The sequence below is a fragment of the Melopsittacus undulatus genome, chromosome 6 (assembly GCF_012275295.1).
Source record: "Melopsittacus undulatus isolate bMelUnd1 chromosome 6, bMelUnd1.mat.Z, whole genome shotgun sequence".
Classification (NCBI taxonomy): Eukaryota; Metazoa; Chordata; class Aves; order Psittaciformes; family Psittaculidae; genus Melopsittacus; species Melopsittacus undulatus.
The window spans coordinates 68,849,937-68,873,914 of NC_047532.1; the positions used below are offsets into that span (position 1 = coordinate 68,849,937).

At 46.3% G+C, this 23,978-nt stretch overlaps 2 protein-coding genes across 5 annotated transcripts in view; one reads left to right on the top strand and one right to left on the bottom strand.

Moving 5' to 3' along the window:
• The window catches only part of YEATS2 (YEATS domain containing 2), a 49,707-nt gene extending 40,003 nt beyond the window's left edge, over positions 1 to 9,704 (top strand). For all 4 annotated transcript variants that reach the window (XM_034063699.1, XM_034063702.1, XM_034063700.1 and 1 more), the window contains 4 exons: positions 2,296 to 2,522; positions 3,660 to 3,734; positions 5,158 to 5,231; positions 6,609 to 9,704. In XM_034063699.1, coding sequence (XP_033919590.1) covers positions 2,296 to 2,522; positions 3,660 to 3,734; positions 5,158 to 5,231; positions 6,609 to 6,717 — 485 coding nt within the window. In that variant the 3' untranslated portion in view covers positions 6,718 to 9,704. The remainder of the gene's footprint in view (positions 1 to 2,295; positions 2,523 to 3,659; positions 3,735 to 5,157; positions 5,232 to 6,608) is intronic.
• A 2,904-nt stretch (positions 9,705 to 12,608) lies between these two features.
• Positions 12,609 to 23,252, bottom strand: MAP6D1 (MAP6 domain containing 1). Its single transcript, XM_034064130.1, has 3 exons — positions 22,768 to 23,252; positions 15,953 to 16,070; positions 12,609 to 13,531 (listed from the first exon to the last, which is right to left on the bottom strand). The coding sequence occupies exons 1-3, from the start codon at positions 23,250 to 23,252 to the stop codon at positions 13,454 to 13,456; spliced, it is 681 nt and encodes a 226-aa protein (XP_033920021.1). The 3' UTR covers positions 12,609 to 13,453.
• Positions 23,253 to 23,978: the final 726 nt, after the last annotated feature.

Here is a 23,978-nt window from a genome sequence, read left to right on the forward strand (position 1 = left end):
GGGTACACAAACTAAGCATAGAAGTAATTACATTTCTGTCCTTGGGTAAGCATAGCCTCACTTAAGATATAACATGCAAACAGTGTGAGTAAGTTCAGGTGCAAAAAAGGAAAGGGAAAATAACCAACAAAACTGGCAGCGGTGGTGTGGAGCTCAGTGGGGGTTAATTTACTTCCAAAGGTGAGGAGAACTGGCCTGTGTGAATCATAGAATAGTTAGGGTTGGAAAGGACCTTAAGATCATCAAGTTCCAAACCCCCTGCCATGGACAGGGACATCTCACACTAAACTATGCCACCCAAGGCTTTGTCCAACCTGGCCATGAACACTGCCAGGGATGGAGCATTCACAACCTCCCTGGGCAACCCATTTTAGTACCTCACCACCCTAACAGTAAAGAATTTCTTCCTTATATCCAGTCTAAACCTCTGCTGTTTAAGTTTCAACCCAATACCCCTTGTCCTATCACTACAGTCCCTAATGAATAGTCCCTCACCAGCAACTTTGTAGGCCCCCTTCAGATACTGGAAGGCTGCTATGAGGTCTCCACGCAGCCTTCTCTTGTGCAGGCTGAACAGCCCCAACTTTCTCAGCCTGTCTTCATACGAGAGGTGCTCCAGTCCCCTGATCATCCTTGTGGCCCTCCTCTGGACTTGTTCTGACAGTTCCATGTCCTTTTTATGTTGAGGACACCAACATAACAGAACTGCACACAATACTCCAGGTGAGGTCTCACAAGAGCAGAGTAGAGGGGCAGGATCACCTCCTTCGACTTGCTGGTCACGCTCCTTTTGATGCAGCCCAGGATACAGTTGGCTTTCTGGGCTGCAAGCCCACACTGAAGCCGGCTCATGTTCATTTTCTCATCGACCAACACCCCCAAGTCCTTCTCTGCAGGACTGCTCTGAATCTCTTCTCTGCCCAACCTGTAGCTGTGCCTGGGATTGCTAAGACCCAGGTGTAGGACCTTGCACTTGTCATGGTTAAACTTCATGAGGTTGGCATCAGCCAAGCATGTCGAGGTCCCTCTGGATGGCATTCCTTCCTTCCAGCGTATCAACAGAACCACACAGCTTGGTGTCATCAGCAAACTTGCTGAGGGCACACTCAATTCCATTGTCCATGTCACCGACAAAGATGTTGAGCAAGACCGGTCCCAACATCGATCCCTGAGGGACACCACTCATTACTGGTCTCCAGCCAGACATTGAACCGTTGACCACAACTCTTTGCATGCACCCATCCAGCCAGTTCTTTATCCACTGAGTGGTCCACCTATCAAACTGATGTCTCTCCAATTTAGAGACAAGGATGTTGTGTGGGACAGTGTCAAACGCTTTGCACAAGTCCAGGTAGATGACATCAACTGCTCCACCCCTGTCCACCATTTCTGTAGCCCCATCATAGAAGGCCACCAAATTGGTCAGGCAGGATTTCCCCCTAGTGAAGCCATGCTGGCTGTCACCAAGCACCTTGTTGTTTTTCATGTGCCCTAGCATGCCTTCCAGGAGAATCTGCTCCCAGATTTTGCCAGGCACAGAGGTGAGACTGACTGGTCTGTAATTCCCTGGGTCATCCATTTTCCCCTTCTTGAAAATGGTGAAGCGTCACATTTTATTATTACAGCTGCTACATTATTCCTCTAGGCATAGCTCAGGAATTTCCACAGTCCATTTTAGTGTGTATTAAACATACATATGTAATCTATTCTTCACAGTTAAGTTCCCTTGTTTCACCTTCAGATAATACCTTTCCCAAAGCTGAATGTTTTTCTGTTCTGATCATGCAGGAATTTGGGTGACATGGTCTAGAGTGAGGCATCCCTGCCCGTGGCAGGGGGTTGGAACTGTATGATCTTAAGGTCCTTTCCAATCCAAACCATTCTGTGATTTTATGATTTAAGGTATTTCTCAGAAGTGTACGTATTTGCTTGTTCTTTGCAAAGTCTGGCCGTGCAGTACAATCGCTAAAGGTGGAAAGAAAGCCTACATCCACCTTTTAATATTTTTATCTACCCAACTAGGTTTGTGTTTGTCTTTGAAAAAAAGAATTTGCTTATTGCATAGTTTTCCACTGTAGGTTTTAGTAGCTCATGTTGAGCATGCAGAGAAGAGGTTACTCTTTCTTAATTCCACTGCAGATCTGTCAGTCAGTGATTGTTTGCATTTCTGCTTATCCTTATGTTTGGTAGGAACTACAAAAATAACTTCCAATTACATTAATTTCTTGCTATATTTTGAGAGTGCATCTGTTTATAAACACCTATCATGTGTTTAATTGATTGCTTCTATTTCAGAATGCCCTTCATCGTACAGCAGTGGTGAGGAGCTGTGCCGAAAACTAGAGGAACTACAGCAGTTTCTGAAACGAGAACCAGAACATGAAGAGGAAGTAGATGTTCTCAACTTCAGTGAGCCTTTAAAAATAAACATTAAGAAAGAACAGGAGGAGAAACAAGAGGAGATGAAGTTCTACTTGGGTTCCTTGCCTGCATCAGAGTTTGTGAGGGATGCTGCGGAGAAGGTAAGAAGTGAATCATAAATCTAGTAAGAGCTGTTGTTAAACTAGTTGTAGTCTTAGATTTATTTAGTTGCCTTTCCTTCATCTATATGGGCCTCTGGATGCTTTATGGAAATCTTTGTAAATGCCCTGGAAATACTGGACCTTCTGATTCATGACACTAAGCTGGCCACTGCTGGGAGGAGGAAGTGAAGCTTGCCAGCCAGGTCTTTTTAGAGTACATGTATTACAGGGCTTAGTATCAGAAAAGTCATCCTGTCAGGCTAGAAGCAGAGGGAAATGAGGGAAGGAGGAGGACTGATACCTCATTCTTCTGTCTCACCATGTGAAAGACTGGGACTTGTTCCTTGGACCAGTGCTGTTTAATAGCAGCTCCTGAAAAAGGACTCACAGTACAGCTTAGACCACAGCAAACTTCTCTACTTCTTGGATTTCTTCTGCTTTTCAAATTAGAGTAAAAGAAAGGGAGAGGGGGGGTCTTCTTTCACAGCAGCAGTAAGGACAGGGAGGAGACTGGCTCAGCTTGTGGGAAGGAGGCAGGAGGAGCAGAAGGAGTTTGCGGCTGTTCTGAGGGAAAAAAAAGGTCTCCCTCTCCACGTGAAATGCTAACATTAAGGGACAACATTTTGGTTCTGCTTTGTATCTGGTCTATTAGAATCATAGGTGACAAGAACACACGCATTATGAGAGTGAGACTAGGGGATGAAACACTCTTTCAATGTGGATCTTTAGTGCCAGGAGTACTGTTTAAAGTGTTTTCAGTTGCCATGGGTGCAGGGAAGATGATGAACAGATGGGCTGAATATATGTACAGTATTGAGTTTCCATTCTCAATTCAGAGGTGCCCAATGCAGCCTGGTTTTTGTGTGGACTTTCTGAAACAAAAGTTAAAACCTGTTTTTGTTTCTTTTGTGTTTTAAAGGCATTTCTGCAGGCTCTTTAAAAATGAAGCCTGGGTTTACAGTGCTTGAAAGTCCTGAACTGTTTGCTTGCTTATTTAACTACCATTTATAATAGACTTTTTTAGTTAATCTCATTCTCATCTAATCTAGTAACATTCTCATCTAATCTAAACACAGTACAACATGAGTTTTGTGATATTTGACATACTGCTTTTTTTTCCTCTCTCCCGTTTTATAGATAGGGATTTCTTTTCAGCCTGCTGAGGTACAAAAGAATGTTTATGCATCAGTAATAGAAGATATGATTTTAAAGGTAAGAAATAACAATAAGAACATTTCTGTAAGTGTGTTAACCCAGCAATGTAGGATTAAAACAATACAAAGTGTACTTACTAATATACATTTATGAAATCAGGGGATGCAGAGTCTGATAATTCTCTTTGTGCATGTATCAGAAGATGTATAGCTGGCCAGAGAGAGTTGCATGCTTCTGTGTGTGTTTCCAGCTTTCTACCTGATTTGTTGGCTTGGACACAGAATAGAGATTTGCAGATTCTCCCTACCAGTAAGATACTGACTCATTCTGTAACTTAGAACAAAGGAAGGGGGACTTTCTACCTTTCCAAACTGGGGGGCAAAGGAGGGGTGGGGAATCTGCCAGAGTTCTATAAGGCTTGATTGTTCTATACAAGTTTAGCTATTTTTTTCCTGAATACTGTTTGCTTCTTTTTTGCCTGGGTTGTCTGTAGCAGGAGATTGATGAACTCCTGCAGACAGTAGCAATTCTGCCTCATTTGAGAAACCACTTTTCTATCTTAATCACTTTTGGAAAAACAGAGATTGGTTCTTACCAAAGCTTTGAACATCATGGAGATGGGGGCTAGCACAGATTGTTTTTAGCAGTGCTCTGCTGTATTTGAAGCCAAAGACAATTTCTGGGGTTGTTTATACAGGCTGCTGTTGTATCAGAAGAAGGGTTTTACAAAAGCTGGTTGATTGCAGGTTGCACACGTACTCATATGCACACATCTGCTGGGCTCTCTGTTACTTACCATAGTGGAACTCGGATACATCCATTTGTAGACAGATTGATACCATCAGATTGCACCATTATGATTGTAGAGTTGTGCCAGCTTTCCCGACAGAACGTCCCAGAAACCTCTGCTGTAGTCTTGATACAGGCACAGAAAGCCAAGAATCTTAATTAGCTTTTGAGTGAACCTTGATTAAGCCAAGTGTGTAGGGCATACGGCTGCCATCTGCTGCTTGTCCAGGCTGGGAGGTGTTTGTGAAAGTGTCTTGACATAAGCTGGTGACCACAGGGAGTGGTATGTGCTAACAAGGATATACCAGCTCCCAGGAGAATATCTGGAATTTGCCATGTACAAAACAAGCTCTGGTCTGTGAGGGGATGGGCCCTAAACTGCTCTTCGAAGTGCAGGCTCTGGAACATCAGATCCACCCTGCTGTGTGCATACTGCTCTGCAGGTCTGGAGGAAAACCAGACCGGGCAGTTCCAGTCAGCTCTGTGCCTCTGTAGGTCTATTTCTTTTTGTTAAATATACTCGGCTATTATTACTGTGCTAATAAAACTTACTTGGGTATCTGGAACTTCCCCTGCTGGTGGAATACAGGATTGAGTTGACCCAGAATTTCAGCTGCTCTTGCACTGATGCTCAAATATGTTGCTTTCCTTGTTTCGTAGTGCTGTTTCCTAATGTTGTCTTTTGTCACAGGCCACTGAACAGCTTATGAGTGATATCCTACGGCAAGCACTTGCTGTGGCATACCAGACAGCACCTCACAACAGGTACAGCACCTTGTTTCCTCTTGGGCCACTTATGCCAGCACTAAGGCCTGAGTTGCTTGAGAAGTTTAGTCAGATTTTGCGTGGTCAGACCATGTGAGGGAGGGAATTTATGAACTATATTCTGTGAGAAGATCCAGGCGTTGTGAGGGGGTTTGTCATCTCATAGCTCCATAGTGGCAAAGAATGGAAACATAAGCAGCATTAAAAACTGAAGCAGGAGTCTCTGCTGTTACCATGCTCAAAGGATGACCAGAGCCATGCTGGAAGGACCTTCTCACTCCTGTCCATCTCATGTTACCATGTAGACAAGTTACCCATGGCCCACCAGAACTTAAAACTACCTAAAATATTCTTTATTTTCTCTTTTCTAGCTCAGATACTGAGTGATGTTTATGGTAATGTTAGGCCACATTTTGACTTCTGTTCAGCAGCAATACTCACCTGGAGTATTGTGTGCAGTTCTGGTGTCCTCAACGTAAAAAGGGCATGGAACTGTTGGAACAAGTCCAGAGGAGGGCCACGAGGATGATCAGGGGACTGGAGCACCTCCTGTATGAAGACAGGCTGAGAAAGTTGGGGCTGTTTAGCTTGGAGAAGAGAAGGCTGAATGGAGACCTCATAGCAGCCTTCCAGTATCTGAAGGGGGCCTAAAGGGATGCTGGGGAGAGACTATTCATTAGGGACTGTAGTGACAGGACAAGGGGTAACAGGTTAAAACATAAACAGGGGAAGCTTAGACCAGATATAAGGAAGAAGTTCTTTCCTGTTAGGATGGTGAGGCACTGGAATGGGTTGCCCAGGGAGGTTGTGAATGCTCCATCCCTGGCAGTGTTCATGGCCAGGTTGGACAAAGCCTTGGGTGGCATAGTTTAGTGTGAGATGTCCCTGTCCATGGCAGGGGGTTTGGAACTTGATGATCTTAAGGTCCTTTCCAACCCTAACTATTCTATGATTTGAGATAGCTGGGAATTGAGAGAAAAAAGAAGTAACACTATAAGAAAATGCTTAGATTAAATATTTACTCATGCGACATATAAATATTTATATAATATATATTAAACATATGTATTTATGTTATATAGAGAAAAATATACACAGTCTGTGCTACAGAAGTTCAAGGATTAATACTTAAGCACTGGATTTTCCTGTTCTGGTGCCCAAGATGTTTCCCTCAGTCATTTGAGTGGCTTTTTTGTGCTGTACATTTTAATGCTTGTTGCTGTAACACTTAATCTTTTGGTTTGGTTTGGATTTATGTAATGGGTCTTCTTTCTTTTTCTTTCATTTGTTTTTCCCTAGTAGTTTTCTTAACTGGCTCTTTTCTGGACACCTGTCTTTTTATGTATTATAATACCATCTCTGATGCATTCCCTGCAGGACTCCAAGAGAGATCACAGTGATGAATATTCACAAAGCCATCTGTAATATTCCCTTTCTTGACTTCCTCACAAACAAACACATGAAGATATTAAATGAGGAACAATGAAATAGAGCAAAGGAGATGCTACAGGAAAGGTGGATTTATGACTGAATTTGGTTTGACAAATCCAGTATTTCTGTAGGACACTTATATACGTTTATAACATTGGGCTACTAGATTGTTACCTCCAATTAAAGATGCACCTTAATGCAACAAAATGATGCTCTGTTCCAAATCAAGTTGTTAAATGTCAGTGTTTACTTGGTAAGTGTATGTTCAGTGGCTGAACAAACATCGTCAGTTTGCATCGAGTTGCTAGCTGTGAGAGACTCCACAGACCTGGTCCCTCTGAGACAGCTGTTTTGATGAGATTGAACATTTTTTTCTTAGGAAAGAAATTACACTTTTTGATGCAGTCTACATAGGAGTTGTTCTTCCCATGCAGTGGGCAGAACAGTTGCTTTGGCACTCTGAATATGAGAAAAGTCAAAGACAGCTTTTAAAGCTGGTTACTTGAGTAGGTGGGGGAGTTGGTCAGGTAGGGTTTAGGTGTGGGTGAGCAGGAGGCTGCAACAAATTCTGGCATTCCTGCTCCGGCATATGATGTATGTGACTAAGCACACATCAGTAAGGTGGGCAGGCTTATTGTCAGCTTTTTCAGCAAAGTGAATAACCAAATTCCTTGCCTCTCTAGAAGAGGTGCCAGGGGCTGCCTTTCTTAGTCATCTCAGAAGGGTAGACTGGCACATGCTCAATCACCATGAAGGAACCATAGTCAGGCTTGGTAAAACTTGACTGACCACTTGTCCTGCATAGGAAAGGAGTGGGGAAAGTATTTGTAGCTTTTGACTGGCTGAAACTCTTTGCTTACCCAACGAGTGCCTCCCCAGGCTGCTTAAAGGTTTGGAGTGTGCTGGGGGACAGGTGACAAGCTGTGTTGTAAGGTCATAATGTCTGGATAGCACTGATTTATGATCAGCTTGGATTGTGAAGTGCTAGGGGAGCAGCAGCACTTTGGCTGAAGTTCTCAACACAGGGAGGCCTGATAGGATCAAAAGATCAGAGATTGCTGCTTGTAGGGATCTCCTCTGTCTTGACTGCAGGAAAAAGTTCTGCTACTAACCTTGACACTTAACTGTCTAGGAACATCTCTGATGTAGGAGATGGGTCTGCAGCCTGGCTATGAACACTTCACTGAAGAAGGCTTCACTGACAACATTCTGACCACCCCTTTGTCCTGCCCCATGGGTGCTTGTTAGTAGTGTGAATAAGCCATTGTGAAATTGGTGGGATAACTGTTTGACTGTCATGCTTTCAGGTGCTTGTTTTGTGAGGCAGTGCTGTCATGTGGTGGAGCATGGGTCAAGCAGCCAGGACCTCCAATGCACTGATCTCAGCTGGGTCTGTGATCTGTTGCATGGCCTTTGATATAATCACTCCGTGCCTCAGTTTCCCCATCTCTGAGCATGGGGAGCAGGATACTACCTCAAAGGTGTGTACTGAGGCCTCACTCTTGTTGGTGCCGTGCTTTGACAATACAAAGCCTTTTATAACCATTAAACCACAGTTATCTTTCCTCATCTGGGACAGGAACAGAAGTCTTCAAAATGCTATTTTTTGGTGCTTTTTTTTGAGCTAGAAGACAGGTGATGATAACATGTAGTACAGATCGTAATGTCCAGTGTGCAGGAACTGTGGGAGAGGGTGGTTTCAGGCTTCCAAGGACAGTAGCATAGATTTGATGCAGTTCTTAAACTGAAGAAAGTACCATGTGCCTCAGATGAGATACTGTCTGTCTTCAGCACCATAAGTAAAACTAGGGTCTGCAGGAGGGCCCCTGTTAGTTCATTAAAATTAACAGAGTTACAGTTCACTTGAATATATGAGTGGCAGAACCTGACCTGTGAATGTAGGAGATGGGACCAGTGGATGAAATTCAAACAGCATTCAGAGGAGGACTTAAATGCCCCCTATACAGGGCACTTCATACGCTCTGGATTCAGAAGATAATCCTGGCTTAGTTGGGTGAGCTGAATGCAGGATTACCTGCACAAGTAAAGTACCCTGACACTGGTTTTTCAGCTGAGGTCAGTGTGAAGGATTGGAGCAGTGGTGACTATAGTTGAGCTCAGTGTTGGGAGTCGGGAGGAATCCAGGTAGCTGTGGAGCTGCGGGCCCCACACTTTGCTTGTAGGCTGTAGTGAACTCCAAATCCATAGTGCTGTTGGGCACCCCTGTACACAACCTTCACAAGAGAGAAGGGCATTTTCATGATACCTATCACTATTGCAGCCTGCAGGTTGTGTGGGAACAGCCCTTTGGGCTGACTCAGTCATGCTACGATCTTGTGCAATGGCACATGCATTTCCAGCCCCAGTCTCCTGTGGATTTTGATATGCCCAGAGCAGCTCTTGAGGATGCAGGAGATTGTCTTCCAGCATCTGTTTGCAAATCGTGGCTTCCTTTGCCTGTGTCCTGCTTTACTGTGAGGAATGGAGTTGCAGAGTGCGTCCTGAGCCTGGCCCTGAAGCAGGCAAGTAAATACCCCTTGTTCTTAATGGGGTTCTTGCAGTGCAGATCTGTTGCTACGTTTCTGAGCAACCACAGGTTATTCTCCTAGGGGATGCTATATTAATATATAAAGTTTGCTGAAGAAAAATGAACTGTTAAAAGCAGCTAGAAAATAACACATCTGTGTAGTCCTTCAGACACAGGAAACATTTGCAACAAGTTCTTTGAATTTTGAAAAAGGGTGGGAGAAAAATTTGTCCTTGAAGTTCCTGTTGGAATTGCTTGGAGATGAGTTTAGAGGTTGTGGAATTTCATGCACCCGCTCAGGTGTATGTGTGGAATGCTACAGATGGTCCAGTGTGTTGAGATGTTACAATATATTTCTCTGGCTTTCTAAAGAGTCTTGATGCAAGTTAAAAATCTCTTTACGAATATTGCCCCTGTTTGTAATGCTGAGTGTTTAAATCCTTCATGTTATCTGTATTATACTGTATAATTGTGTAAGATACATATGTTTACAATAAATTCTTTTATTAGCTGTGCTAAGGTTGTCTTCACTGTCAGCTTTCTCTTGAATTTCTTCAAATCCACAGATTTTTGTGTGCTTTGTATATTCTGAATGTCCTAGTTGTGGATTAAAATGGGCAGTTGTGGAATTGAGCTGAAGGAAAAGGTAGTTTTTTTCCCTTTTCTGGTTCCTATAAAAAGCTCTTGGGTTTGGCGGCTGGGGGAAGGGAAGCACAGAGCTCAACAAGCTTAACTCCTCCACCACAGCAAGTAATAGGTTGGTGTGGAAGATTGAAAAGCATGGTGGGTTGACATTGGCTGGCTGCTGGACACCCACCCTGCTGCTCTTGCTCCCCTTCAGCAGAGCAGGTGTAGAAAATAAGGCTTGTGGGTCAGGATAAAAATGGGGACATCTACCAGTTACCATCACAGACAAAACAGCATGTGGAAGTGCAGGTGTTCACAGCTCTCAGGCATAGTGCATGCAGGAGGCACAAAACTCACTGTCAGCATCCCAACAAGCCTGTGTCAGCAAGTTGGAACGAAACAAGCAGGTTCAGTGTGCCCCTAAAGATAGTAAATTCTAATGTTCCAAGTTTAAAACCTCCGCTGTAAGGGATGTTTCTTTTTGTGTCAAATAACACCCTTGTTTGTAGTGTGATTCACAGTTGCAAAGCCTTGATGGAGTTGGGTGTGAACCCAGAGCAACTGGGAAGAAATGCTAGTGAGAGAGCAGCATTGAAAGCAGTCCTAGTGTTCTGACTCCTTGGAGTCTGCAAAACCTGTGTAGATTTGCCCCTTCAGAGGAACTTGGTGTGATACCTTTCAGTTTGGCCAAGACAGGTGCAAAATCAGCTGTGTTGCAGACTGCAGTAGCCAGTTGCATCACTCTGTCCCTTGTAATGGTAATACCTGATTGACCTTCCCTCCCTTCATCCCTCCTGTAGTTAGAGCCAGTATGTGAGCCTTTGGCTTTGTCCTGGAAGTGTTCTGAGGCCTAGTTAAAACAGCAGGTATCACACTGTCTAGGGAAGCTTGTTGTACCTTCAGTACCTTTTGCTCACTAACACATTCTTGGGAACAACTGTAAAGCGATCGTCTCTCTTAAGGTTCAAAGCTAGCACCATTTCCCCATGATTTGTGTGACATGGCAGACTGAAACCAAGGTGAAATTTCTTCCCTGTGAAGGTGCTGAGGCACTGGGTGCCCAGAGAAGCTGTGGCTGCATCATCCCTGACAGCGTTCAAGGCTGGGTTGGATGGGGCTTGGAGCAACCTGCTCTAGTGGAAGGTGTCCCTGCCCATGGCAGGGGGTTGGAACTGGATGAGCTTGAAGGTCCCTTCCAACCCAGACCATTCTGTGATTCTATGAAATGCAAGTTGCTTCTCCCTTTGTGTTGACAGGGCACACTGTGGGCATCGCTGAAAGGGGATCTTGAGAGCATTGCACCTGTGTCAGAGCAGATTTAGCCCCTGTGTGTTCAGTAGTGATTGCAGGAAATTGATATCATTGGTTCATCCCCTTTTCCCCTTCATGTTGATGGACTGCTTGCTGAAGAGTTTGCTTTCCCTTTGAAAATGTTCAGGGAAAATCCCACAAGTGATTATGAATTCTGCAGAGCAACAGCTTTCCTTTGGAAGACACGAGTGCTTTCAAATCAGCAATTGGACCACAGCTCGAAATGTACCTTGGGAACCTTTCTTGGTGCAGAGTCTGTGCCTGCAGATAAGCTTGAGGAGTAAGGAATATATTGCTGATGGCTGTGACTGCAGTCAGGCATCTCCTCACACCTTAATTGGTGTCTTGTGTGCCCTGCTGTCCTGCACATGCTGCTACCTAAGAGAAATGCAGGGATCTGCAAGGTTCAATACCCAAGGGTTACATTTTACAGCAAAAAAAAATGTTTGGGGAAAGAACCAATAGCCAAAATACATTTTAATTTATTAAATCCAGTCATTTTGATAAAATACAAGCTTATTGTATTACCAGTTTGTTTACAACTGCATTGATTTCTTTTTCTTTTAAGAAATACAATGAATTAAGAAGTAAGACTGAATAGACAATTTATCCTCTTTTTGCTGTTATTAAAGTCCAGAATTGAAACAAACTTAAATTGTTTGAACAAAACTGTAATAAATGTTACAAAGAGATTAAACAAGCAGATTGAATTCTTAGAAACATCTAACATGCAAAACCTTTGTACAGTTTGAATGTTTCCAATGGATTTCCTGAAAAAAAATGAGTCTCCTGAAAAATTGTTTTGGCAAGCACTGGCGTTACTGTAGGTTCCTCTGGGTTTGGGGATGAGTGTGGGAAGTTCCATCCCAAGGCCAGGTTGGACAGGGCTTGCAGCAATCTGGGTTATTGGAAGGTGTCTCTGCCCATGGCAGGGAGTTGGAACTGAAGAGCTTTAAGGTCCCTTCCAACCCAAACCATTTTGTGATTCTGTGATTATGATTTCTTTGTATTTGTTACAGATAAATGAGTATCTGATCACTGTTCAAGGCTGAGGATAGTTTCCTTTGATTCTAGTCAACACATTTGTGTGTTGTAAACTATATATATAGATGAACTATAAGTTTTTCAATTTCCCCCCCCAGAAAATAAATTAGGAAAACCATGAAATGCGCAGTATACTATTCCGGTTGCATAAGTCATTGAGACAGAAACTGTAAACCCACTACAGTCCTGATGAACAAAGGCTAAATAATAGTTTCTTATAACACATGGACCTCAGCAAAAGTTCAGTGCAGACCAGTGTAAAAAAAGTCAGCTTTAGAACAATGACACTTAATGGCCTGTCTTCAAAATCAAGGATGTCTGACATTCTATGTTAAGAAGAGTTTCTAAGTAACATTCATTTCTGGTTGTTCCTAGCATTAGCATTACCAATACACAGGCAATAATTTAGGAATTTCAAGGCAATATTTCCCACCTTGCATATGCAAAGACTTAACATTTATTAAAAGTATAAGCATGTCCTTTTCATTAAAGGATCACAAATTGGTTCAGGTAAAATCCATATACAGTATTTACACTCCCCCTAACAGCTATACAAATTACATATGTATCTCAGCTCCTCTGGAGCCTGGCAGGTGCCTGACAGTCCATGTAATCCTCTCCAAACCAGGCTGGCGCATTGCTCTCAGGGCTGTCCCCTGAAGTTTGGTCCCCTCTTGCTCCTGTGTGAACCCACCAGCCCTGGAAACATCCAGCTTTCCAGCCTTGAAGCCCCAAGACACTGCATATGCCAGATGCATTTTGGAGAACAACCCTGGAAGTTCACACCAGCCCTTTTGGTGCTGTTTTCTGGTGCAGCCATTTCAGGTCCTGTTTCCAAAACCCCTCAAGAAGCTCAGAAGTCAGCCAGATGCTCCCTGTCTTTCACTTGTTTACTTAGAGGATGCTGCTAAATTAAACTCTTTTTGGTTTTAATTATCCATCCCATTTGTGACTGCTTTCCCCTCCCACCCTGTGTATTTGAGCACAGGGATGTTGCCTGCTATACTTGGTGCCTGAAGTCAATCTCCTAATGTGAGGCCAGCTGGCAGAGTAATGAACCTGCTCCCGCGTAAAACTAGGTCACTCCTCACAGCATGGTTTGCCAGCTCTGAACCAAGCGCTTTGTGGTTTGTTGTGTTAACAGAAAGTTTGTGTGCATGCCATTAATCACTGGGGCTGCTGTTGGTAACACCGGCTCTTTGATCTTAACGCTCCTCATGAAAATTGCATAGATACATCTAACTCCGTGTCTGAGCTGCCTGGGTGTGAGGAGGGTCCGGGTTCACACGTTGAGGATCCGTGATGGCGCCTGGAAAACAGCAGAAGGGTTGGGGGAGAACCTCGTCTTCACCTCTGGGATCTAGTGGGGTGAGGGGGGAGAGAAATGTTAGTGTGACACAGGGTGCAACCGGACTGCCTAGGGAGTCTGAGGGGTCTGGGGTGTTGTGACAATCTGCTCTCCCCTGTAACATGCAACCAGTAGTTCTTGTCTGGGCATCAATCATAGAATCCTAGAACCGTAGAAGAGTTTGGGTTGGAAGGGACCTTCAAAGCGCATCCAGTTCCAACCCCCTGCAATGAGCAGGGACATCTTCAACTAGACCAGGTTGGTCAGAGCCACATCCAGCCTGGCCTTTCATGTCTCCAGGGATGGTGCATCCACCACCTCTCTGGGCAACCTCTGCCAGGATTTTACCACCCTCACTGTAAAGCATTTCTTCCTCACGTCCAGCCTGAATCTCCCCTCTTAGTTTAAAACCATCACCCCTTGTCCTGTTGCAACAGGCCCTGCTAAAAAGTGTCTCCTCATCTTTCTTATAGACCCCTTTTAAGTACTGAAAGGCTGGAATGAGATCTCCCCAGAATCTTCTCTCCTCCAGGCTGAACAACCCCAACTCTCTCAGCTTTTCCTTGGTACACTCTGAGTGTACTGAGCCTTTCTGCAGCCTTTGTACACTCGATGGGACTGGCTTTGGTGTACAATGCTTATTGTGGGGCTTTGTTGTAACCCAGCCCTTGCACCTTGAGGTGTGTGGTTTGATGGGGACAACCATGGCTGGGTGGGCCTTGAACCAGCCTCTGCAAGATAGACCTGGAGTACCTGAAGGATAAAAAGCAGTTACTGGCCGAGCCAGGCTGTGAAACTCCAAGGGCTTTGATAAGGATGTTAACTCCTCAGGCCTGGAGGGAAAGGTAGAGATAACAGAGGCTGCACTTTCTGATGTCTGTGGAGTCAGAATTTCATGCAGTATGTGGCTGTTGTGGTTGTACTGAGGCATGAGGGACACCTGATTCTTGTGTCTCCCCTAATGCTTAAAGGATTTGAAATAGGACTGGCCATAGTTGTGATTCCAGCCCAGGATTCTGGGTGAATCTGGCTGTAAAACATGAAAGAATGGAAAGTTTTGCTGGGTGCTGAGCGTTCTGATGGCACCATCTGAGCAGAGAAAACAGAGCAAGACCACAGGCAAAGAGAGTACAGGGAAAGCTATCGATCTGGTGGTTGTTTCATTGTTCCGATTTTTTCCATTCCTCTGGGGATGCAGCTGACACACTAAGGAACAAGAGGAGTGTGGCAAACAGCCTGTGCACAGCTCAGTAGCAAAGCAGGCAGTCGGGACACAGCATAACCCTGATTCCTCCATGGGAGCAAAACCACAGGTTTCACGCAAGAGGGAAAATCTAAATGGCCAAGTGTGAACCAGAGAGAGTCCAACTTCTCTTTGAACTGGTGGCTCCTTGGCACTGTCTTTATTCCACACTACCCCTTTCCCATACTGTCTGCAGGAGAGGCTGTGGTGGTGCACTGGGGCTCCTGGAGATGGGACATCTGGACACTCTGGAGTGCTGTGTCCTCAGTGGCATGTGTTTGTGTCTGGGATTTCCCTTCTTTGAGAACTGGGATAGTGACTCTGAGGGGCTCATCTAGACCCCACTCCTTTGTATCCTATCTGCCAAATAGGAAGACACTGTATTTTGCCCTTTTGGGGTAAAAATATAAAGGTTAAGGCTTAAATAACCTCTGTTCTCATTGCTGAACCTCAGTAATCACCCCAGACTTCAGAGAAAGGAAGCAATTTCAGTGAGGTTTGCAGATTCTGTTTTGCCTGAGGTTACTGTCCCACTTTTAGTGAAGCTTACCCATCCTGTGCCTTGTGTGCCATGTAACAGCAGTGTGCCAGCAATCCTCTGTGGAGGGGACACTTGGCTGTCTGCTGATCAAACACTTCCTCTTTTCCAAGGCTAAGGTTTACTTTCTTACATGTGGCCCTAGGGCAGCTGCTATTACCTCTAACCCCATGGCACGCTGTGGCCAGGGAATTCAGCCCCAGCCTCTTTCTGCTTTCCCAGTCTCTCAGTGTTGCCAGTGAATAGCTTTTAGGGTTGGTTGTGAAGTGCCATTCTCTTTGGTGGTCTGCTGCAATAAGCAGCTAAACCAGAGCCTTGCTGGGGCACATTTTTCTTCTTCATGGGGATGGGGAATGTGGGGAGCCCTGCCAAAGAAAATGTTGAGTACAAAGAGACGTTTTCCTGTAGGATTTTTAGTAGTGCTTCAATGTATTTCACCAAGAAAATAAGCTGGTATATAGAGAGTTGGAGAAACTCAAGAAAATCCCAAGGAAGGGATGGCCACATTACCTAAGGGGCTGTGATGAAAGACTGGTCAGTGAGGGCATGGTTTTATTCTACGTGCACCCTACTGGTAAAAAATGAGGAGTTCCTAATGTGCACTTTGGGCTTTACTCGTATCAACTGTGGGATTTTAACAAATGTCAGTTACCTTAAAGTCTGCCTTGTAGCTTGTCTCTTTAACAAAATGGTCTTCTGGGATAATGAAGCCTTGCTTTGTCTTTATAGGCTTGGATGGTTTTACTCCAGTCCATGGGCGATACTCTTGCCTGAAATGAGATTAAGACAGAAGAAGCAACAAAACACAACATATTCACAAGGTACATCTGCTCAGAGTAGCTGCAAAGGCTAATGGCCTTTACTAGCTGCTTATACACAGGATCAAGGGGTAAGACTGAGTCCTGAGCCATGACCTGGCTAGGGAAATAGGCAGTGTTTTAATGTGCTGAGCTTAGCTTTGATCATAGTCTTTCTGATTTTCATGTTGTTCAGCCTGGAGAACAGAAGACACCAGGGAGACCTTATAACAGCCTTCCAGTACCTAAAGGGGCCAGTAAGAAATCTGGAGAGGGACTTTTGATAAGGACATGCAGTGACAGGACAAGAGGGAATGGCTTTAAGCTAAAAAGGGTAGATTTATATTAGATACTAGGAAGAAATTCTTCCCTGTGAGGGTGGTGAGGCCCTGGCACAGGTTGCCAGGGAAGCTGTGGCTGCCTCATTCCCTGGCAGTGCTCAAGGCCAGGTTGGAGCAACCTGGTCTAATGAAAGGTGTCCCTGCCTGTGGCAGTGGGTTGGAACTGGATGAGCTTTATGGTGCCTTACAACCCAAACCATTCTATAATACTATGATTATGACTTTCCCAAGCATGCTGTTTACTATTTTGATAGTAGCTGCAAGTTCCTCTTTTTAAAATCTTATTTAAGGTGTTTAGGTGTGGGGTATTACTTGATAATGTGTAGCCTGGTCTCAATCTATGATTCTATGAATCAATTCTATGATTCTATGAATCCTTTTAGTATATTACCAAAATACCTACTGCCTGGTTTATGCTTGGTTTCTAATCATAGATTCAGCCTTAAAGCGCTGTCCCTTTTCTTGGTTGATTTCTAGGCACAGGGTACAACTCTGGGCTATATTTTAGCCAATGAGAAGCCAGAATGCTACCAAAATTAATTCCAAACAGTTAAGTAACTGTTTTTTGACTGAGTAAGCTACTGGCCCTGGCCTCCTATCAGGATGGATGAGTTTGTGTGCAGGCACAAGGAAATGGGCAGGACCCTGCAGCTGGGTCTGACAGCAGTTTGTCAGCTTGAGTGAAGGTGGAAGTGAGTTCTTAAATCCACTCAGTTGGTAACAAATATTCCTCTTTGGAAGAGCTTCCTGCTGTCAGAAAGCAAACCCAAGCCCCTGTCAGGCCTGTCTATGTGCACTGCAGATCTTGTCTCTGAGTAGTTTACTCTTGCTGTTCTGAGCCTTCACTTCCTGCCTTCTCTACATCTTGCTGCTCAGCCTATGCAGCTCTTGGGGTGCTGATGATGAGGTTCCTGCTGCTTTAGCACCTGAGGAGGATAAGGAAGCACCTTTGCAGAAAGACAATTTTGGCCAAGCAGTGCCCCAAGAAAGCAACCTTTCAGCAGGGAATCCCAGCCACATGTGAATGCAGAGTTACAATCTGAGCTTTACAGTGCTGTGCAGCCAGAGATAGGACACACAGCTACTGGGCAAAACACCAGCAAAATGGTACAAAGCCATCAATTACATCCCAGCAGTTTCCAGGAACTGGAGCCTGCTGCTCCACATAAAGCCAGCTAGCCTCAAGGATGCTGGTGCCATTGATTTCTAACCATTCATCCTTGTGCTGGCTGCTCTCCCTGCTGCATTACGCTGCAATGGAGTGCATACCCGGCTTTCCATGAATGACTGTGCTGCCTGTCTCTGCAGCCAGCTCTGTCTGGCTGCTTTGTACAGATCATTTGCTGATTTGGCAGACCCCCAAACACAGCCCTTTTGGATCACAGGACCCTCATTTTGGCTGGAAGTCAAACTGTTCCCCTCTCAGCCAGGGTAGCCAAGACTATTTTCAAGGCACCTACAAACAACAGAGGAAAGGTTCTGCCTTCACCCATAGAAACAGAAGTGTGAGGGCAGATACAGCCATGGCTTAGACCCACAACAGCAGCATTTCTTTCTTGTAGTCACCATTTTACCTGGGTGAATCCAGGACTCTGAGCTGCAGGGAAGGGCTGGGCAAAACAGAGATGATTGATCTCTGGCATGAGCCCTCCTGGATAATGGACCCATTGAACTGCTTTTCCTCTGAGATAGATCTGACATGTGCTGGAGCCCCTTCCAGGTCTTGGACACAAGAGCAGGTTGTGCCCATTCTCCTGTCTGGCCAAAGAGCACAGCACAAGGACAGAAATGGGGGAAAGGAAAAGCTGATGGAAGGAAAAACCTATAAGGGTAGAGAGACAAGCACACAGGAATTAGAGAGGAGGAAAGCAGAAGACACTTGGCTGCTTTCTGTCTCAGCTCTTGCCAGCAGCAAGGTAATGCAGTATTTCGAGCTTCTCATAACTCACAGGAAGGAAGCAACAGCAAAAGACTGGACTGAAAGGTCAGGAAAAATCTGTAAGCCTCAAAATGTTGCCTTAGGGTGAGTTTTAGGAGCTTGCCCTCCTCACAGACATCCCTGAGGAAGGAGTACTTACAGTGGTGTGATAGGACAGGCAGCTGTGTGAATGAGGGGCTGTGCGCAGGTCTTAGGAGCTTGTCTTTTGTCATTAGCTGACTTCCCATTCTTTCCCCTTTAATGTAAGTTTGGGTGTACTTTGAGTGGAAGAAATTCTTCCAACCTTTATGCAGCAGCTTTGAATCTTTCACATTTCAGATCTGCAGTGTACTTGGCATATCAGATATCCTCTCTTGAGCCACTATTTCCACCTCTCTTCCTCTCTCCTCCAATGGCTCTGTCCCCCTTCAAGCCCTCCCTTCCCCCAGCCAGTCTATGGAGTGCACAGTGGGTCCCTTTGGATCCATCCCAATGCCTGCACCAAGCAAGCTTACTTCTTAAATAGTGTAAAAATCAGGGGCTTCAGTATTAATTTCCCCAAGCAGCAAGATACTTAAGAATGTAAAGATAACTGTAAGCCTTGATTATAAAAGCTTTACTCCTATTATTAAGGATAAGCATGCATTTAAGTATCTTGTTGGATCAAGGATGGAGCTCCTCATAGACAATACTGTTAATCCTGCCAGCTCAGGTATGTGCAACGATCCCACACACTGCTGAACACAAGTGCAGGTATTTTCTCTGTATTCTTCTGCACAGCTGAAATAAGGTGCTTTTCAACATGAAGCAGTCACCACAGTTCATGTTGCATTTCTGCACACTGTCTGAAGGGGGGTGGCTAGTATGGACAGCCAGGTAACATGCTCTGTGATTGCATCCATAGTTATGGGAAAAGTGTCTTCCTCTCCAATCTATGGTATCAGCCCTGGTGTGAGAGATGTCTGCTCCATAGGCACAAGTGCAATGAACCTCAAGTGTTGAGTACTCACACAAGAAGGTGGAAATTCAGTTTGCTGAGGGATCTTCACCCTGCTATTCCCAAAATCATCATCAATGCTACATCTCCTTAATGACCTCAGCTCTTCAAACATTTTCTTTTCATCAGAGCAAAACTTGCTCCCCCATGGTGCACAGGAAACCCTGCTGATCTCAAGTCTGGTCTGCTTTACAGCTGTGCCTCCCACCTGCAAACAAGTCAGGTGTTATGACTCTCACTCCTGCTCAAAACACCTGTGGTGTGGAAACACCAGCTGCAGTGATGAAGCTCTGCTTGGGGCTGGAGCTGTGCATGTGTACAGAAACAGCCATTCCCTCATTCCCCGAGCGCTAATACAAGTAAAGGTGATGGGTGGGGGAAGAAGAGGCAGAACAATTGCTCACAGCTCTGTGTAGATGTGAAAGCACATCTGAAGTGCTTTCCTAAAGCTGGCATGTTACTGAAGGGGAAACTGAAGTCTGAAGTGACTTAAAGTACAGCTGAGCCTTGCACAGGGTTCTCCTCCCAGCAATACCAGCCCTGGCAGAGAGGTTGTGCCTGGGTCCACATTGCCTTCTAGTAAAGTGAGATGATGCTATCCAGAGAACAGAGCCAGCTGAAGATACCTGCCAAAAGCTTCTCACATCCACTGCAGAAGGGAGGTAAGTAAAGCACTCACCTGCTTCCAGCATGTCTGGAAATGCAGTCAAGACCTAGTGCTATGACTAATTGTGTGCAAAGCCAGAAATACACAGCACCTGCAACTTTCTGCTGAAAGGGAGAAGGCACTTCCATGACCCCAAAGGACAAACCTTTGGGAAGGTGCAGCAGTGAGTGCTCAGCATTTCCTTCCACCTCCTCCAGCCTCAGCAAGAAATAATCCACCTCAACTCTCTGCAGTCCCCGGGTTCTTTTCACAGTTGGAGCACATCCCATTCTAGCCTTTCAAGTGCAGCTTATATAGATCTGCCTCAGCCTGTGTGCCTGAGCTCCCTCCCTGTAGCCCAGTTGGGGTTTGACTTCATTCAGATCCTGCAGAACTCCAGCCCAAATCCAGGGACTGGAAGCAGGAGCAGTCCCATAGATCCCATAGTATGGAGGTCAGGCAGCTAAGCTGTTTTTCCACCATTTATATAGGATTTGTCTTTCAAAATGAAGAACATCTTTGCTTCCTCAGAGCACACTCTAAAGGCATTACATGGTTCACCAATGTTCTGCTCAGGGCCCAGCACCCTCCAGCTCCTGCCTTTAACAGCACCCCGCTGCTCTGCCTCTTCCAAAGGTGACCTGTATTTTTTCCTTTCCCATTTGCCTCCTTGCCTCTGGGTGCATGCACCCTACAGGAAGAGACAGGGCAGATCCCTGCTACTAGAGGATAGTGGAGTTGTGTGTGGTTACCAAGGCATAGCATAGTCCACAGGCCTTTGCCAGAGAGCAAGCTGGAGAACAGCAACCCTTGAGGAAAGATTAATGTCTGTGGACTGTAATGCTACCTTTGGAAATACTAAGGTAAGAGGAAAAGAGAACTGAAGTATAGTGACATTAGTGGAAATGTGGTTAAGTGCTCAGCTTGCAGAACAAGGCAACAAATCTAAATCAAAATAGATTTTTGCAGATTGTGAAGTTATTGTGGGCTTTTTTCCTGCTGCTTGTTGTGACTCCTGCGTGCTCAGTGGTCTGGGGGGTTCTTATATTTGCAATGTTGTACTGAGTGATCATTCAAAGAAACTGTGGGAATTACTGGAATAAGATAAAAGTGGTTTGACTTGTGTATTCCTACCTGTATTAGTTGTGCTGCACAGCCTCCAAACAGCTTAAAGGTTTTATGTGAGAACTTTGCCCAGCCTTGTGCCTCCATCCTCACCCTGCCCTGCTCCTCCTGAAGCTACCTTGAAGTATTGCATGTTGTAAAGTTTGGTTTGATTTGCATGTTATTGCCTCACTCCAGACAGCACTTTGTTGTGTGATCTGTAAACTTCTTGCTCTTCCATGAAAGTAGTTGAGAGCCCTGTGTAAGAGCAGACAAGTCAGATGGAAGAAAGGTGTGAGAAGTGACTCTTTGAGCGTTAGAATGGCTGTAGAAAAGAAAGTTCTAATGTAGGCTAATATACCCTTCCTTTGGGGTCAGGCTGGAGAACCAGAGGAGGCGTCAACAACAGCGTGGAGATGGATGTGTTTCTGAAAGATGCCCCTTGCTGGTCTTGTTCTAGGAAGATTTCTCTAAAGTTAATTATTGTGCTGCTTTGAAATTTGAAAGTGCTTTTCCTCAAAACCAATCATCACCCTGTGACTGTCCTCTGAGAAGTGGAAAATGATAGAACAGTGCATAAATTCAAGCACTGCAGTTATCCTTCCAGAATCCATATGGCAGCTGCGCTAGTACCAGGGCAGCTGTCTGTATGAGGAGGAGTGGGATAAGCAATGCACTTTCCTCTGCTGGCCTGTAATCTTTGCAGGGCCCCAGTGTGTTTGTCTTAAAAGTGCTGTGATAAATAACATAATGAATTGCACTTAAAAAGAAAAATGTCTCCTAGGTGTGTAATAGATAACAAGTATCTAAATACTTGGGATTCTACTGGAGTAAAAATAGTTACTCTCGGTGTACCTCATAGGTATATTAAAGCCTGCCAAATATCATTCTGAGGAAGTGTGTGGTAACAATGTGAAACTGGTACCATATTCAACAGCAGCCTTTGTAGGGACTGAAATCCCCTCTCCTGCCATGGTGGATGTCAGTGAGAACAAGGGTTGGATTTATGTGCATCCTGCCTGACTACTTGTTCCAGAAAATAAGCATTTGTAATTGGTTGTCCTGATCACTGGGAAAGGAAGGCATTGATAATGTAAAAGTCACGTAATAATTTTACAGACTCTTTGGGAAAGGTGGTTTATGGTGTTTTTTCCCATCACCCATTAGATGGCATGTCTGGGAGGATATATCCCTTGTGTCTGCATCTGACTAATCTTTGAGGCAATCATTTGGGTTGCCTTGAACATGGCATTACAGGAGTTCTATAGAGAAGAAGATAATAGCCCTAGCAGGTTCGGGGAGTGTGACTGCTGAGTGCAGCCGTGTCCTGTGCAGCTCCAGCCATCCCCAGCTCCGTGTCTCCCAGTAGCCGTTAGGTGCAGAGCTGCTGGCTGGGGATGGCATCATGGATCCTACCCGGCTTTTACCCCTTATCCGCGGCAGGGGGGAGGGAGCGCAGGGCGGCCCAGCCGAGCAGTCTCTGCTGCAAAGGCACCCGAGGACCAAGCGACGCTTTGCGGGACCGCACCTCCGAAAGCAAACGCGTCTTTGGCACAGGCTGAGGCGGCAGTCCCTGTCCTCCCCCGTTCCCTTGCTCACAGCCCCCCTTCTCTGCGCTGCGGAGGAGCATCCCTGGTTCGGGGCGGGGAGCGGGCCCCGCTTACCTGTAGGAGGTGGTGTGTCCGCCGTCCGCCTGCGGCCGCGGCCGGAGCTGCTCGGGGCCGCCGCTGCCGGGCAGGGCGCAGGCGGCGCGGCCCGGGGCGGGCTGGGGGGCGGCCCCGTCCCTCCCGCCGCTGCTGGCGCTGACCCAGGGGCAGGCGTCCTCCCGCCGCGGCAGGGGCCACGCTCGGAAGTCCCGCCGGTACTGGGTCTCCGCTGCGAAGGGCTCCCCGGCGGCGGACGCGCGGCTCTTCCTGCGCCCGCCCGGCTTGCCGGTGGCGGCGGTGGGGTCCCGCGGGCGGGGGGTCGGGGCGGGCGGGCGAGTGCTGCCGCGCGGAGGGGCTCCGCCGCGCTGGTGGTGGGGGCCGTCCTCCTGCTCCTCGATGTCCGAGTAGTTGTGGATGGTGAGCGGCACCGAGAGGTCGGACTTGTCCAGCTGGCTCCAGAAGCGGGCCAGGCAGCACACGCGGCTGATGCAGGGCCAGGCCATGGCCGCAGCGGCTCCCGCAGCCGGCCGCGCACCCGGCTTCAGCCCTCATGGGCGGCAGCCCCTCCTCCCGCCGCCCCCCTTCCCGGTAACGACACCCCCTCGCCGGGATTACGGACCGCGCACGTGACCCGGGCTGCCGGCGGTGCAGGAGCAGCCGCCGAGACCGGAGCAGGCGGCGGGAGGCTCGCGGGGGAGCCCCGGTGCGGCCCCGGCTGCTGCCTGCGGTGGCTTCCGAGGGTGCCGGCTCCCGCTCCCCCTGCGCCTCCGAGTCGGGTTTTGCCTTCGGTGCGCCGGGAGCTCCGCAGCGTATCCAGGCACAGGCAGGGAGCACTGCTCTGCTCTATCTGGGGAGCACTGCTTAGTTATCATAGAACCCCAGGCTGGTTTGGGCTGGAAGGGATCTTAAAGCTCATCCAGTTCCAACCCCTGCCATGGGCAGGGACACCTTCCACTAGAGCAGGTTGCTCCAAGCCCCTGTTCCAACCTGGCCTTGAACACTGCCAGGGATGGGGCAGCCACAGCTTCTCTGGGCACCCTGTGCCAGTGCCTCAGCACCCTCACAGGGAAGAATTTCTTCCCAATGTCTCATCTAAATCTACCATAGGTCTGTCAGGTTAAAGCCATTCATTCCCCCTTGTCCTGTCACTACAGACTGTAAAATACCAATAATTATAATTTCAAGTTATCCATCAGCATCTCTGATTAGCGAAATCATTTGTATGTGAA